General features: G+C 41.3%; 1 protein-coding gene across 1 annotated transcript in view; it reads right to left on the bottom strand.

The window, feature by feature from the left end:
• Positions 1-18363, bottom strand: part of RUNX1T1 (RUNX1 partner transcriptional co-repressor 1) — a 135465-nt gene that overhangs the window by 3928 nt on the left and 113174 nt on the right. Inside the window, 3 exon segments of the mRNA XM_064588137.1 lie at positions 1-88; positions 11981-12171; positions 17830-17898. The exon segment at positions 1-88 is cut by the window's left edge and continues 3928 nt beyond it. Coding sequence (XP_064444207.1) covers positions 1-88; positions 11981-12171; positions 17830-17898 — 348 coding nt within the window.

Below are 18363 nucleotides of genomic sequence, written 5' to 3'. Positions count from 1 at the left end.
CTTTGTGCTGGCAAAATGAGCCACAGTACCGGGCCGTGTTACAGCCGCTGCAGGTTTCACTTGCTTTGCGGCCACAATTCCAGCAACTCTACAGGAGAAGGCAGAAGAAAGCAAAACCCTCGATTAACACCTCGTCTGGGTCACGGTCTGGAACAGTATGCTAGGCAGCACTGCCACCGTTATTCTCGAGAACGCTGCGGGAAGAATAAAGCGTCCGGGGCCGTGTCTATGTGTGCATACCAAACACACAGAAGATGCAGGTTTGCACGTGATCGCCCCAGCTTTTCTACCAATGACTATTCTAACAAACTGGTTGAAGCTCCTTTCTGGGTTTACTATAAAATCCCCCTTCCCTTCACGTTTGGCTATCTTCACAGCGGGGTTCTCTGTTCCCCCATACCAACAGTCACTAGATCTACATTTTGTCCCCTTCCAATACCAAAACCACAGTGGTCAGACATGAATATACCGCTCCTGGCAGGAGCTCCTTCCCCCCAGATACTAACAGGAATCACGAAGGACCTATGAGAACCGTAGATGAGATTCAAAGAAGCATCATGCACCAGATAGAGGACTGCGTTCTCCACTCCATCACAGACCAAGGAGAGTGAGGCAAGGCACTGGAAGCTCTCCGGGGGTTCGTTCTTCCCACTGTACTCAGTCACTCAGTGTACCTGACAAGGACAAGCTGCAAACAAGCTCCTTCCCTTTAGCAACCTTGAGGACAGGATCCTTGGTTCTTCTCTGACAGACTCGAAGCACCCAGAAGAGTGCTTGCCCTATAGCAGGTGCTCAATAAACATCTGTGAAATGACTGAATCAGACTATACCTAATTTGATTTTGAAGAGTGGAAATACTGAAACCTAAGAGTAAACAATGGGTCTCTTTGCATACAATGCTTCTCAGCGGCTGGGGTTCCTCGGCAGCAGCTCTGAGTAGTTAGAATTCTAAGTAGAGGAAAACTGACAACTGGCGAGGCCATTGCCAATCTCCGGAGCTGCTGTACAAGAGCTGAGTGAGAAAAGCAGAAATGAGGTTGCCTCTAAGATTTAAACTCTGAGATAAACACATCATGAATCAGAGCATAGACACCCCAGAGGTAGAAAAGCATGCGGATGGGAGAGATGGTCCAGGACAAAGGAAGGCCTGAGCTGCCAGGGGCCTTTGCAGGACCCTGGCAGGACCTCCAGAAACCAACATTAAATATCGGTGGTTCCTTTGACAAAACCGTTCCCAGTGTGAAATGCTGTATCAAGTCAGCTTAGCATTGTGCCATTAATCTTTTTTATTCTTTATCTTCCTTGGTTTTGATGATTTTCTTGCAAAACAAACTTCTGACTATACTATGGTAACCCCAACCCAGGTGACTGGTATGTGGTTGTGTCACAATTAAAATACCTTTTTAAAGGCCCTGATATATGTGGATATTAAACATCTCCCCACTGTGTTGCCCGAATTGGTTTGCTTCCAGCATGCTGGTTGTATGGCCTGAGGCAGGCTTATAAATCTACTAAAAATACCCCAGTAGAATGTCAGTCCATCAGCCTGGTATGTATGGTTTTAGAAATGTCCAAAATATACAAAGGGATTTTTAGCAATCTAATTTTGCGAACAAATAAAGGGGCTCCTATAGGCTTTTAAAGTGCTGGGAGCCTCTAAACTCCAGAACTCTGGTTTAAAACGTAGAACTCAGCTATACATTCTTATTTCTTTACCATTCATTAATTATGGCCCAGTGAAGGGGCGGGGGGAATTTAAGAACTCAAACTATGGTCAGTGGGAGGGGTTTTAAGTGAACATAGTTGAGATTTAGAGACTTGGTTTGTATGTTAATGTCATAAATAAAAATGGGATTAAAGCAAAGTAATTTTTCTCCTACTTCGATTTAATTTATCCAGGAAAATATTTCAAGAGATGTGTACCTCTGGATCAGAGGTTTCTACCATAACTTAGAAGCCCTTCTCTGTCAAAATTAATGCAATCACATTGTGTGTGTAATGGTCCTAACAAAGCCATGAACAACGTGAGCCTGGCCCATCCTTCTGAGGAGTGAAGTATAATGCTCAGCGCCCACAGTGAAGTTTAGTTCCTTGAGGTTTAGGCATTTAGAATAATGCCAGCTGGATCCTGGAAGAAACTCAACAAATAAGCAAAATTCCTAAATTATATCAGAAAATCCCAATTAGAGAACAGAGACCTGGATCGAAAACAATATTTTAAGGAAATTAAACATCTAATCTGAGTCAAGTGGCTTCTTTAGGAAATAGCCTGGTGTGAGTCTTATCCTTTTTCTGGCAGAGGCTCAGTTTGGCAGACACAAGGGTGGTAACTGCCCAGCACTTCAGATTGAAATCAGATGTAGGCAACCTTCTCAATTTAAGCTGATTAAACACACAGACTAAACCAGGTAATTACAAATGCATGTGCTGGGGAGTGGAAAGAAGGGACAGAATGGGAACTTCTTTATTTTTTAAAAGTGTTTTCAAAGATGGGAACAATTTTATAAATAAAAAAGTGGAATGATGCCAAATACAGAAACAGATGTTTTGGATCATGAAGCTGCTGGGAACTGAGCTTTCTTGCCTAGCATCACTGGGTTCTGACCCAGGATTCAAGTGCTCTGGCTAGTTTCACCTCTAGTCCCATTCCGAGGTTGTTCGATTCCATTCATTTACCACCCACCCCCGGGGAAAAAAACAACCTTCAGCTGTAGGAAAGTACAACAAAGAGCAATTCAAATGAGCTAGTGGGGGGGAAAAAGCTACATATTTTTATTGCTCTTAACACGGCATGGCAATGAATGTGTGGGGAACTTCAGCGCAAGAGTTCCATTTATAAAAAAAAAAAAAAACTCCGAAGTGCATATTCCTTTTTAAAAGCTCATTAGAAAACAGACAAAGGAATTTCTATTAATACATTTCTCTTGGGTGGCTCTACTGAATTTCCTGTTGGCTCATCCATACTTGCAAGAATGATGCCTGACCGGGGGCACTCGGCCACTCAACCATCACACTTCTGGGGACAGCGGAATGTGTAGAGTCTCGTGAGTACCCTATTTTGGATCATTTGAAATTTCTAAGCTTTCTGCTGTTCACAAAGGTGGAAAGTGCAAACTGTGTATAATACCCAGGGGTGTATCAACAATGGTTTAATCTAATTTTAATTTTTCAATTTATGCTTTTTATATTCAGGCTAGTATTTCCTGATAGTTGTTTGTTCGTTTCTTTCTTTCATTTTTCTTCCTTCCCTCCTTCTCTTCCTTCTTTTTCCTTTCTCCGATCAATCCATCCATCCATTCATTCATCGACCCATCCATCCATCCATCCTATAACTGAGCTTCCCTCTCAGTCCTCTGAAGAATGATGCTGGCAACTGAATTACCGTGACATGTAGAAGGCTCAAGAATACCATTTCATAGCAAATTTCATTTCCAAAATTCATGGCACTTTATAGTCTTCCCTTATTTGTGATATTATTATTCCCTTTCTGGCATAAAGAGTATTTTTCCCCTGATCTGAAAAACGGGAGTCAGCCATTGACCAAAGTTAGGCTGTGACTCCAAGAAAATGAGGCTGAATACAACCCTCCCTTTTGCTAAATGTGCTAATACTACAGATGGAAAGGGAAATAATGAACTGAAGCTTCGAAATGCCAAAGCTTTGTGTCAAAGATTGTTGCTACTTTGTTTCATACCAGCCATTTTCTTCATCCCTAAGAACAAAATTGTTTCCTTCTTCCTATTTTAGATACACTGAGAATGGTCTTTCATAGCCCTACCTGGAAAGTAATATCTTTTCTGGTTCTTTCTGTTGGCAATTCTTTTTCCAAGAAACAAAACATTTTCTCCTGATTACTTTAAGTTTCTCCAGGTCTATACTCACCTACAATTCTCCAGAAAAACTCTTGCATGCAAATGATGCTCAATGAGTAAAACTGAATTATTACAATTAAAATTCCCAAAATATAAAGAACTCTACAACACACGGACTTAAATTCACAGTAAGATCACATCTTACATTGGCCTTGCACAACACAGTTGAAATCCACTTTCAAATACATTCTACAGCTTAGGAAACTGAGGCCCAAAGAATAAATAACTTTTACAGTAAATGACTTGCCTCAGGTCACGCAGATATGAAACTATATAGCCAAGGTTTGATTCACCCAGGCCTTTGGACTGCAAATCAAACACATTCCCCCAAAGTGCCACACTCTGTCCATTTTGGATATTTCTTAGAGCCTGTCTTAGCCGGAATAAGGTTAGAAGGGTGCTTCACTCCTGAAGGCAGACAGAGGTTGGCGCAGAAATGTGTGCATGGTGTGCAATGGAAAGAGCTTCCCATGTTGAGTGGCTTCAGTCAGCCTGTCTCGGGTTTCACTTCCAACTACTTCACTTAGTGGCCTCAGAACCATGGGGCGAAGTACTTAACCCCTCAAGCGTCAGTACCTACAACACGGGAATGATATAACTGCATGGTTGTTGAGGATGATGTCAGGGCTAAGCACGGTGCCTGATGTTCAGGAAGTCCTGAATCAAATGGCAGAATGTAACAGTCTTGGCACTGGCCAGAAGAAAACAAGACAATCTCAATCGTTTCAGGGTACATGGCCCCATGCCTCCCCCCACAGACACTGACAGCTGCGTAGAAAACATATCAGCTTACCTCCCCTTCCGCTTCATCAGTGACCACTTTTTCTGTACCCTCATTGTCCTCAGACCTCCAAAAACTTCGCCATTACTGACCATGTCCCCATTCCTCTTTTCTGAATTCCCCTTGTTGAAATTCCCTCTAACTTTTGTGTTGAGATACTCAAATTCTGTTGTTACACTGTAACCTCTTTTTCTGTTTGTTCATTTCCCTCTAAATATTTGGCAGGAGGGGGACGCCTGGGTGGCTCAGTCCGTTAAGCGTCTGCCTCCGGCTCAGGTCATGATCCCAGGGTCCTAGGATCAAGCCCCACATCGGGCTCCTTGCTCAGCAGGGAGCCTGCTTCTTCCTCTGCCTGCCAGTCCCCCTGCTTGGGATCTCTCTCTGACAAATAAATAAATAAAATCTTTAAAAAAAACCTGATTCTTTAAAAAAATAAATAAAAATAAATATCTGGCAGGAGGGGGAAGCTGGCATAAAGGTAAGAAAATCTTTTCCTTCCTATGCTCTCCCTCATCAGCCCTCCTCATGGTTTCAGCTATCAGCTGTAACAAAATGACACTCCAACCTGTTTCTCCAGCCCTTTTTTATTTCCTTCCTGAGCTACTTTCTGGAACTCCATTCACCCACTAATCTACCACGATGCTCCCGTCACCCAAGTCAGTATTCCCTAAACCTGACTCTCTGGTGTGGTCTGCTTTAGTCGCTGGCAACACTCATGTTCAAGACTTTATCATCTTATTAGAAACTCCTCTTTCTTTGATTCAGTGCCAGTCCCCACAATCCTGCCTCCATGGTCTCTCCTCCCAGCTTTCCAAGCTCACAGTTACTATGCAAGTTCCTTCCCTGCCCTTCCTGGTAGAATAGCTTCTTAACTGGTTTTCCATTTCTCTCTCTGATACACACTGCTCACCTGGAAGGTGACTTGGTTATAAAATACTTCTACTCATCTCAACAACCTTACAAACTGAGACACATAAACATTACCCTAGTTTTACAAAAATGAAAACCAAAGCTCTAAGAGGTGAGTCACTCTAGACCATTCCAGGTCCAGCACTCCATCCACTATACTGTGAACATCTGTGGATGCAAACAGCTGGCCTTTTAATATGAAACAACCACAAAAAATCTTATTGTAACACAGAATCACGGCTTATGCTCTGAAAGCTCCAAACTGTTCTTGGGATCAATGGGTCTGACAGGATCACGGGGCCTAATAGGAACCATGATGCGAGACTCCTGGGCTGTAACTGTGTCGTAACTAATTCTACAGCAGCTACTGAGGTGGAGTTTCTATAGTTTGGGACATACTGCACAGAGTCCACTGGGGGTGGTTCCATTAATTCTAGAAGGAGTAAAGAAGATGAACCTCCCAGAGTGACTGGCTCACACTGTCAGGGCTTAGCACGTTCTGGAAATATAAAGTTTAAAGCTTTGATCAGTGTTTCCCTTTAAATGCAACAAAAATGTCCAACTTCAATGTAAACTGTGTGGTTCTGCACCTATGTTGGAATAATAGATAAAGGCCATTTTAATCTGGAGAGAGGCGGATATCAATTTGGTGGTTTAAAATTCAAAACTATTAATAGTATAGGGGCGCCTGGGTGGCTCAGTCGTTAAGCGTCTGCCTTCGGCTCAGGTCATGATCCCAGGGTCCTGGGATCGAGCCCTGCATCGGGCTCCCTGCTTGGCGGGAAGCCTGCTTCTCCCTCTCTCACTCCCCCTGCTTGTGTTCCTGCTGTTGCTATCTCTCTCTGTCAAATAAATAAATAAAATCTTTAAAAAAAAAAAACTATTAATAGTATAATTATTTACTCTTTGTTCTCTGCCCACTTGCAGTCATTCCCTTCTATCCCCAAGCTAGAACTGGTTATGGATCTCAAAGAAGAGTTGTACCAGGTTCTTTGGAAATAGGCCCAATCTGACAATGTTCATTGGGAAAAAAAACTATATACGGATGGGAACCAGATATGAATATGAAAAAAATAAACAGTTTAAGATGGCCAGATTGGGTAAATTTCCTTTTTTTAAATTTTGATTTATAATGCTGGCAGTGTATTCTAGGTGCAATACGTTTTATACACTACAAAAGAGAGAGAGGGAGAGCATGAGCAGGGGGAGGGGCAGCAAGAGGGGGAGCAGCAGACTCCCCGCTAAGCAGGGAGCTGGATGATGTGGGGTGCCAGTCGATCCCAGGACCCCGGACCATGACCTGAGCCGAAGGTAAACGCTTAACTGACTAAGCCACCCAGAAATTATCATACTGCTTAAATGTCTGCCCCAAGTCCAGCATTGTTCTACTATAATAACAATTATTAGTCTATAAAACCAAGTAAAGTTAGAGAACTAGGTAGGAATAATCTGAAGGAAGTCCAATGAAGAAATAGATACACTAATATACAATCAGGAAAAAAAAATTCCTCTATTGCCATGTGGCTGTTAAGAAGGCAGCCCGTCTGGGTTGAGGGCCAGCTCACACTTACTGCTGAGACCCTGAGCAGAGGCCGAACCTCCCAAGACTCAGCTTTCCTCGGCTGCAAAATGAGGTCAAGAGCACCGTCTACACTACCTGGACTCACAGGAAGAGTAAATGTGCTACAGCACAGAGAATACGAGAAGCAGTTTTCTACTATGCCTGGTAGAGTTAAACATTCACCGCAGGTCTGCCAGTTTCACCTCAGGCCAGACAAACTTCCTGCCACCCCCACCAACTATGCTGAGTGAGGATTTCTGCATGCCAGGGACAGCCTGGTGTACAGGACTGGCCTGTCCTGGCATGAGCATCCCCTTTTCCTCTGAGAAGAGCCCCAGCATAGATGATAACCAACTCCCCCAACCCACCTCTGGGGCAAGTAATACTTGTGCCTAGTCATTCCGGACTCTACACCTTCTTACTGCTCTTCTCCGCAGTTCAAGATTTTCAACTCCTGTCTCCTCCTTCTGGAATTTTTCCATTCTTTACTGCCTACTTTTCAGAAGCACTGGTTTTCCTAAGCAGAATGGGCATTAGTAGGTCCATTGTACATGTGTGAAAACAGGTAGAAAGAGGAAGGCTAAACTCAGAAATCATAGAATGAGGTATTCATGAGCATCAGCCCTTAACACAAACAGCTCAGAAGAAACTCAGTCTAGAGAGCTGGTCTTCTGATGCTGAAGCTCAGATTCCTTCTTGAAGTCCCTATGAAGGGGAGAATAATTATTTTGTGCATTTATATTATCTACATACGCATTTTTGTAGTTTCAGATTAGATCATGTATGATCTAAGTAAGAGATGGGTACATGTCTATAATAGCAGATGGATTCAAACTAAGGGAGAGAAGGGAGAAAAAGACTTGTTTTAGTCAGAAAAGCTTAGTGTATTTTGTGATGCAGGACTGTGGGAAATATGAGCAGATAATGATGCCTTGCATTTACAGCTCTCAAAACACTTTGAATTAAAATGCGAGAATAAAAAAAATCCTCAAAACACTGTGTGTCAACTATTCTTCAATAAAAAACAAAAACAGACAAAAAACTTCTAAACACTCCTGCGAGTACGGTAGCAAAAAAGATCTCATTCCTTAAGAAGACATAAAGACTCACAGCAGTGAAATGATTTGCCCCCGGGTGCTTGAAACAGTAACTGAGCTGGAGCCAGGATTCAGGTCCTCCTCTTGGATTCTTTTGCCCCCATGCACCTGCTCTGGAGCTTTGCTAGCAAAAGATGACCATCAAATCGCCTGAGCATGGCCTTTAAGTGGTGTGGCCATATAATTCATTATACAAACCAGAATACTTGAGAATAAAAGGGACCATTTGGTAATTACATGGGACAACAGGGGTAAACCAGGACTGTGTCACTCAAACTGGGAGGTATGGTCACCCTGTACTCCGCCTTTATATACTACTCTCCTGATTTTGACATTGAACAGCACAAGCTATTTAAGACTTTGTGCTATTTACGCTTTCCAATTCACAGAGGCGATCTGTCTAGCTGGATTCAGTCATTGATTTGAGTTTCTTAAAATGTTTTAACTTGTGTTGTTTATGCACACACAAAAAAATGAAGGTTACCTCTTCTACCAACCCTCTCCCCCAAAAGGAAAAACATATACCCCGGGCAGATCAAAGCCAGTTGAGTTTCTGAAGATTGTTCAAGTAAGATCACCTGACGTGTATATCCCAAACCCCTCTTCTGGACGCCCTCTTCTTTCTTCCTTAACAGCCAACCCATCAAGAAGTGCTGCCCGTTTTATCTCATGGGTTCCCAGCCAACAGATACAATTTCCTCCACCCCCAGTGCCACCATCAAGCATCTTCATCTCCATCTGTCTCCTGAAACAGATTGGTTCCTCCTTTTCGTTTCCTCTAGTTTCTCTCCACACTGCAGCCTGAGTGAGCCTTCCCAAACACTCACCAGCCCCAGAGCCCTCCTGTTCTCAAAGCCTGGCACGGCTTCCTTTTCCACCTTTTCTCTTCCACCTGCACAGAGGCGCTGCCGTGCCCCCTGCCCAAGGAAACAGTGATGAAGCAATGGGGGTGGAGGGAGAGGGGAGCAGCTGCTGACCAGTTCCTGATTACCCTTCAGTACCACACAAAATGAAACCCAAGTTCCGGAAGCTTTCACACTAAACCTGTTAAGACTCTTATAATTTAGTGATTTGCCTCCTCTAATGAACTGTACTCTACCTGAAAGCAGAGGTATCATCCTCCCCGGCAGAGAATAAAAGCTCAAAACTTTGTTATTGAAAGAATACATGAATACATGGAGAGGAGTAATTTAGAGTTCTACGTATTGAATCACAGACTGCCCTGGGCAGGTCACAAACACGACTTTTTTTTTTTTTTTAAAGGAATGCCCATTAATTTCTTAGTACAGTTTTTAAATCAATGGTTGCTATATTTAATGGGATTTTTTTTTTTTAACCAATTACTATGGCAGCCAGACCTCCTACGTATTTTTCTAAGAAAACAAAGAACAATTTATCAAATTTCTACAGTACAATACTAGATGGGTCTTATTTGGGGTTGAGTAGCTAAAATTCAAGAAAACCCCCTGAAACAGAAGAGAGTTCTGAGAAGTACCTGAACTCTCTTCTCTGCACATCAGCTGGGCCAAGCAGTCTTGGCCTAAGAGATGCCCACCCTGGGGCCAACCATGGTGAAGGCTGGAATAGGGAGTTATATCCTAGCCGAAGAGAGCCAAAGTTTTGGTTCTGTCCTGGAGGGGCCCACGGAGCTTTATAGACTTGAGGTGACTTGCAAGCATCACTGCTTTTATCAGGTCACTTTTATCAGGTCATTTCTATGAAAAGGCGTATATTCCTCAGTATGAGGAAAGAGCAGACTGAAGAAAAATAATGTGTTGGAGTCAAAGTTTTGCTCTCACTCATAAATTAAAAGTAAAGAATCCCTAAGGGGGAAAATAAAAAAAGTATTTACCTATAAATTTGGGCAAAAGATTGAGCTGACTAACCTTACTCCACCAGGCACTCAGACTATTCCCAGACCCTGTCATTCCTCAGAAGAAGTAGCAACATTAATTTAGGGCTAGGGGATTCACTTCTGTCAAGTCCTTGGTCAAACCACTTTTATAGTATGTGTGTGTACAGACTTTTGTCCAAGTCTAGAGGAGTCTCAGCTTCGTTCCAATGAAATCTCTCTTCCACCTTTTGCTCTCCTATTCTCAGGAAAATGTTTACATTGCTTTTGAAGAAAAGAAACTCAATTATTGGAGGGATCAAGCCCCCCACCCTGACTCTAAGTCTTTAAAGAGGTACTCCAGTTTAAAGAGAAGAAAAGTAAGAAATCAGGCTTAAGTTGCCTTTTAGATGATCTGCATCCAAAAATGACCATAAAGACCCTTATTTCTATAAATGTTAAATACTAATGTCAAGATCATGTATTTTTCTGGATAGATGTCAGGAATAAAGGTACAAAGCTTTTAGCCACTGAAGGAATACAGATTTCCCAAATACAAATACAAAAATTCCCAAATATTTCCCAAATACAAAGACTTAGTTCTCAATTTCTTCCTAAACATCCATCTTTAGAATTTAGTGGCCTACAGAATACTCTTACTATACATAACAGCCCTAAAGTGTTGTGTAAGTGATAATGTTTCAGTGAAGGCAACTACTGTGCTTCATGGTGTTACTAACTTAAATGGAGCAGGACAAATTCTCTCCAAAGGATGTTGTCCGAAATTTAAAAAAAACAAAACAGAAAATAAGGTCCTTAAATATCTTAGCCACAAGATGCCAATAAAATTGAATTTATGTCTAGCTTAATTCGACAATGGAAAAGTCAGCAGTTAAAGAGTAAACTTCCCTTTGTCCCTCTTTTCCTGAGAAACTTTCAAATGTTGAAAATCAATTCCTTTTGTCCCCTTGTTATTCATCTGCTACACATTAAATAGAAACTCTGGGCATTGAGTGATTCCCGCAGGGTCTTTCATCTACAGAGAAGCCTGGTACAAATTAAATTCTTACTCTCCCTCACAAATTATAGATATGTATTGTAGTAGACCATTGATTTATCAGTTGACGCTCTTGCTAGTTCAGCTTGGTGAGACTAGCTAACTACGGTCCTTTATCTGAGTTACTGTAGGGTGGGGGATGATTGTGAGGCCGCATTAATTAATGCGAAACATTACCATGTTGTTCTGACTTTGCAGGCTCTATTTTAAAAAGCATTCTGTTAAGTACCGTGTTTTAGTTACTTCCCAGATCCTTGAGCCATCTGGGCTACGTGCGTGTATTTTAATACACTCAAACAATACCACCTCTGGTGGTGAGGTGATGGACAACATCGTGGTTATTACAAATCATGTGGAAAAAAGAGACTGTGCAGAGGATCGCTTAGAAAGGTTGAGCTGATGCAGAGGCCGTCTTCGCAATGGAATTTAGGACCAATAGTGAAGGGACGGGCTGCGATGCCGGCCCCGCAGTACCTCTTTGGAGAGCATGTCTGCACAGGGCATCTCTACCGAACCCCTTCTATTAGAAGGAAACCACACACACATGCTGACAGACACATGTGACACAGCTGAGTCCGAAGCCTCTCAACAGTGCTAGGAAGTTGTGAGCACTTCCCACCAAAGACATTAAAAACCTTTCTTGGCAGAGTTGTCCTTATAGGTCTTTAATAAAGACAATATTTGCTCAAGCTCTTGATGGATTCCACAAGTGCTAGAACTCCCCCCAAATTATTCTGATCCCCATCCTGCTAAAGATCAGTTTGTCTAAAATCCAATACCCGCTTTTATTTGTGACCTCCTGGACTCAAACCCGAGCACTCGCATTAGTGGAAATGATCTGCTTGCCTTGGAAGCCCCTGCCAGCCCCTCACCTCGCTCGAATCCTCCTGCTGATTGATGACGGCCAGCGCGTCCTCCGCCGCCTGCCGCTTGGCCTCCGCCACCGTGCGCTCCATCTTGGCGCGTTCAGTTGTGATCATGTCATGGGCTTTCCGCTCGGCCTCCGACACGGCCTTCTGCAGCTCGGTCATCGCCTGGCGCTTCACCTCGTTGACCGCCTCCTCTGCGTGCCAGGCAGGCCGCACCGGACAAGAGAACATTTCCCTGTTAGCGCAGGACCCTGGATACTGATCGCTGTTAAACACAATTCTATAGAACGGGCGTGACTCCCATCCCAATTATTGGGCAGTTCTCCTGGCTGTCTAAATAGCCAGCAGCTTTCTGAAATTCATTTTGGAAAACAAAGGGTGAGATCTTTTTTTTTTTTCCCTTTAACTTGCATGTCTGGGAATAATTTTTATGCTACTATAGCATCACTACAACTTTTCTACCAAACTAGTACCTCCAGAAATGATTAGGAGACCAGACTTAAGTAGCTAAAGGACAAAAGTCACCATCAGAAACCTGCCTGGATAATTTAGACACATTAAGGTGGTTTGCCACAAGGCCATAGGTTTAATATGCACATAGGGAGTGCATGTTAAAAAGCGTTCAGAAGAGAAGAGAAAGGGGATGGATTTTACACATATCCATACCTAAGTGCTAACAATTATTTTGCTGGTGAAACATACAGCACAATAGTAAAAGGTAATTCGTATGGCAATTATGTCGACGTAGACCTTGGAAAGAAAATCCAGGATGAAACAGATGATCTGGCTTTTCTTTTTCCTAAGTCATTTCCTGAGTCATGTGGATTTACGCCCTTTCAGGCTAAATGATAGGATTCTTTAAAAAATCATTTTCTCATTTCCCAGTTTTAAGCTGTTGCCCATCTACTCAATCAAATATATATACAGCTTCGCATAACCAACTGTTGCACTAGACAAACGTAATTGAATCATACCAGAGGCCAAAACAATCAGGCCTGCCTACAAACCTGCAAGGTGTCAAATTAGCTCTTTATTTTTGGCTGTGGAAAGGGTGCAAAGATTTGACTAATGTACAATATGAGATTGACAACTAAAACAAGTAATTTCCATTTAAAAAAATTAACTGTTCTAATTAACAAGGGAAAATATCCTCCCCCTAAATTAGTTTATCTAATTTTCATCTTTATTCAAAGCAAAATGACAATGATTAATTGAAAATTTAATAAGCAGTAATTATTAACTTGGCAAACCTAGTACCAATTAACACTCTATTAAAACTAATTATGACATGTTTCATTCAAGTGTTTGCACTTAATTGTTTCACCCACTTAAAAAGCACCTTAATTAAATGTTCTGTTTAATTAAAAACATAGATTCCTAATAAAAAAAATGTTTTACTGTAGATTAAAAATGTAAGAGATGCAAATATTCCTATGGTTTCTTAAATGTCTATGGTTTATTTCACACATCTATAGCCCAGGCCTTGAGGATCATCAAAAGCCCTCCACTAGTAATTAGCTGGCATGACTTTTTTAGCCTCTGTCACGCCAGCCACATTATTTCTGAAGTTCTTTCGTCTGTAATTACTGTCTCCTAGGTTTTATAAACTAAAATATAAGGGAAAGATCCAGACTGGAAATATTAACTAAAATATGTTAAGCCTTTGTTGGTTGCTCTAAGATATGCCATTTAAAATCTGGATAGAAAGAGTACTGCACAGAGCTTGCAGCTCTTTCTTCACCAGGAGGTGAAAAGATGCCTTTATTACCCTATCATAAACGACCGGGGGCACCAGGGAAGTACTGCCCTTCTAACTAGACAGCCAGGGTCTAATTTAGTTTGAATATTCAAGGTGAATTAAAATTCTATCTAAGTGGTAATACAGGACAATAATTTTTGCTTACGATCAAAGCTGTAGCTTGACTAATTGTGTATGCAAATCAGGCAATTTATATTTAAATTATGCATTCCTATTCTAATCCCACAGGCATATACAGATCAGCAAAGAGAGTTGGTAGGACATTTGCAAGGTGCTTGAATATTTATTACCAACTGCAAACATTCACTGATTGTTTGAAAAAGAAATATACTGAAGAAAACACTCGGTTGTGATTTGAAAACCATCTTTACGTTAGATTTTTCCCTCAATTTTATGAAGACTTTTCATACCTTTACGGTGTGTTCTGTTATTTTTGCTGTTGCTTTTAAAAATAGTAATTATAGGGGAAAACGGATGTGGCCTTCAACATTTGTTAGGACCCAAAATATTTTTTTATTTTTAAAGATTTTATTTATTTATTTGACAGAGAAAGACACAGAGAGAGCAGGAACATAAGCAGGGGGAGTGGGAGAGGGGGAAGCAGATTTTCCATGGAGCAGGAAGCCCGATGCGGGACTCGATCCCAGGACTCTGGGATCATGACCTGAGCCGAAGGCAGACGCTTAACGACTGAGCCACCCAGGCACCCGAGGACCCAAAATATTTAAAAATGTGTATTGTTACACTATTACATTGTTATACTCTTACTGGGGTAACATGCAGAATTTGAATGGGGTTTGTGAGTTACATACTATTAACGTCCTGATTTTGGTAATTGTACTATAGTTACATAAGAGAATGTCCTTGTTCTTAGGAAATACACACTAAAATGTTTAGGGTAAAAGGGCATCAGATCTGCAACTTACTCTCAAATGGTTGGGGGAAAACATGCATAACAGAGAAAGAAAGGGAGGGAAGGAGAGAGGAAAAGAAAGATATTAAACCAAATACAGTAAAACAGGGAAAACTGGGTAAAAAGATAAGGCAATTTTTTAATACCATTTTTTGCAACTTTTCTGCTAGTCTGATATCATTTCAAAATAAAATGGTGCTAAATATTGTATGATACACTTTCATGCACAGAACATACTTTCTGCAATTATATTTCCTGTGTAAAAGGATACCCTGGTTATACTACATTGAATTTTGAGAGCTCTACCCCTTTGATATTTTTCAAATGCTTTAAACTTTCTTTTATTTACTTATCTTTTGCCACAAAGGTAATGTATAATACTTTGATTGCAAAGACATACTTTACAGGTTTTCTTCCAAAAAAAATTTTGCCCACAGCAAATTTTAGAATCTTGGGGAAAAAAGCTTTCAAATTGTAACAAGCTGAGTGCAGATGTCACATTTTGACCTCAGTGTTTTCATCATGCTGGATGCCTTGACACTGTGAACACTAGAAATGCTTTTTAAGACGCCTATAAAGATAAGTATTATAAGCAGTTATTCAAGATTTCCAGATGAAACTGTCGCCTGTACTTTGGGGATTTAATATACTCCTTAATATTAGCATCTATCCATAGAACACTATCCCCAAACTGTTTTTGTGCAGATTAGGGATACTGGTGTGAGAATAACACAATACACACATGTAATCGACCCCACTTCCAAGTCCTATTTTAGATTGAAGCCCTAAGATAGAATATAGGCACATCTAAAAAATGTTCTGGGCATTCGTTTAATAAGGTTTAACGCTTCTTAGAGAGTCCATGGACATAACAGAAGCAAGGATTGTTCTTTCTCTACTTGTGCAGCCCCCACGATGTCAAGTATACCCAGAATTAGTTTCCGAAACCCACAAAACAGTGAAGAAAAATAAGAGTGGACTCAATAGATTACAACATGTCAAATTTTTAAAGAACCTGATTAAGTGGCAAATATATAGTGCAGTTTTGAATCTGCTTCCAATTGCTTACCACTTATGGTAGGACTTCCTTTGTGCAGAGCTATTCAAGTTGACTTTCCAACAAAGGTGGTATATTCAGAAAAATCTGCTCTCGCATAATAGCAGTCAAACAAAGACTTGAGCAGATAATAGCACAGAAAAAGAATTTGGATTACACAAGGCTTTCCTGTCAATTTTTCTTTATGAACTATCAAGGATTTAACTTAAATACACATAAATAAAGGAAATGCAGAGAAAGACTCTCCCTCAACATAAAATGTCATCCTTCTGCTGTCCAAAATGGCAATTCTTTGTGTCTCTTATTGGAATAAGTTGCACTGACAGCTTAAGAATGGGGAAGAAATAGTGGTCAGAAAGAAGATGTAGCAATTCTTTTTCCAGCTAGGTGACATGCGGCACATTTTAACAGCTTGGGAGTACCCCATGACCCAGGAAGAAATCTTAGAGGTGATGCTGTAAATCTGGCAAGACTATGCAGCTTAGCAACATATATAACCTTTAAGCTGAATATCTACCTGATTTGCATATTGGACATGCAAGAGAGCCTTCTGGTTCTCAATGTAAGCTACCAGGTCTAGCATACTATCAGATTTTGAAACTCCTTATCACTCTTACAAAAACAGGTATTTTTTTTTTTTAAAGATTTTATTTACTTATGTGAGAGAGAGAGAATGAGAGAGAGTACATGAGAGGGGGGAGGGTCAGAGGGAGAAGCAGACTCCCCGCCGAGCAGGGAGCCCGATGCGGGACTCGATCCAGGGACTCCAGGATCATGACCTGAGCCGAAGGCAGTTAGTTGCTTAACCAACTGTGCCATCCAGGCGCCCCCAAAACAGGTATTTCTTAGAAAATCCTTAAAAACACTTGGGTAAGAGCCAAATGATCAGAGCATCAGCCAAGTTGCAAAGAACTACGGACAGAGGTGGATCAAATCACAACCCCAAGAGACCCTTTCCTTCACTATTTCCCCTTGATTAGGGATCCCAGCCCTACACCCATCTGACCCTTTGCAGAAATAGCATTTTCCAGTTTCTCCAGTCAAACTATTTTAATAGCTGGAGTTTAGAGCAGCTCAAAGCCACAGTATGTGTCTGGCACATCATCTTTAACTCTTGAAACAGGTTTTATGCTTCTCTCCTGAGTCAGTTTTTGCAAGGTTTTGGCTCAACTTTTCTAAGTGTTGGTGTTCCCCCAAGATTCTGCCAGATCCAAACCTTCCGCAGTCAGTGTGTCACTGGGAACTTTAAATCAGCCCCAAAATGGAGACCAGTATCTCTTAATAAAAATCTGATCGTGTACACAGGAGGAAAATATAGAAGTTTAGCAACTTTGTCATTTAATTTAGGAAACAATTTAGTTCTGGTCACTGAATATTAATTAGCCCAGAAGATCAATTTTAAATATTGGTTGTAGTCATAAGTCTGGGAGTACCTCAACAAAACTAGTTTTGTTAGGATTTTTTAAAGAATTTTGGAGACGTGCCAATTCTATCTCCACTTTTAAAAATCAGGAGAAAGGACTGACGTACGCAATTTAATTTCTAAAACATTAGTTTTTTCTTTTTTTAAGAGTTTTGTTGTTTTTTTTTTAAGATTTTATTTATTTGACAGAGAGACGCAGTGAGAGAGGGAACACAAGCAGGGGGAGTGAGAGAGGGAGAAGCAGACTCCCCACTGAGCAGGGAGCCCGATGCGGGGCTCGATCCCAGGACCCCGGGATCATGACCTGAGCCGAAGGCAGACGCCTAACGACTGAGCCACCCAAGTGCCCCTAAAACATTAGTTTTTCATTAAGAGTAAAGCGCATGCAAGCTGAGACCTCTTACGCAAGCTTTTAGCCCGAAACCATGAGAGCACCTGAAAAACAGGGGTTTACAACAGAAACACTGTCCGACGGTCAATTACGTGGCATTAGCAGATGTTCCTCGAATGAAAACTATTCCGTGTTCTAATCAGGTCCGGTGGAAGGATATTAATTAGGATTTTAAATTTTTGGCTTGTGGCGGGGGGACTGTTCTGTTTTTGCTGTCGTTAGCAGGAAAGGCCCTCCTTGTCGCTCCTCCCATCGCTGCATGAACACAGCTGGCACAACACTAGACTCGTGTTTTTCAACAGTTCTTACCAGCTTTCTTCCAGATCTCCTCTGGCACGTATCCAGAAGCAGGCCTGTGAAGGAATTCCCGATGCGCATCTAGGAAAAGGATGCAAAGCGGGTGGGGAGAGGAAGAAAGCACCATAAGCACGTTATGTCATTACACAGAATAGAAGCAAGCAACTTCCCATTCTCTTGGCTGCTCTACAAAAACATCATTCTAAAAGGCTGAGCATTTCACCTCTAGAAAATAAACACAAATAGCAAGGCCAGTCATCAGGGCTCAAGGAAAACAGAAGGTCATTGGCTTAAATGCCTTGTACGCTCAAAATTAAACAACTTCAGTGATTTCATTATACAACAGGATGTCTGGGAGCACTGCTCCCAGAACCCTGCCACTCTGAGAATTTCTACAAGCATGTTTATTTTGTTCAAGAAAATAAATTGTATTTGGTAGTTCTCTTTTCAAGAGTCAGATTGGTAGTTAAAAAAATCAAATCTTAGGCTAATACAATTTTCACATAGCTCTGATACCACCACCTTTCAATAAATAGTGAGCCTTAC

This window comes from Mirounga angustirostris, unplaced genomic scaffold, assembly GCF_029215605.1.
Source record: "Mirounga angustirostris isolate CCGP_5_RB_7025 unplaced genomic scaffold, mMirAng1.0.hap1 SCAF_4, whole genome shotgun sequence".
Taxonomy (NCBI): Eukaryota; Metazoa; Chordata; class Mammalia; order Carnivora; family Phocidae; genus Mirounga; species Mirounga angustirostris.
This window is presented reverse-complemented; position numbering and strand designations above follow the sequence as displayed.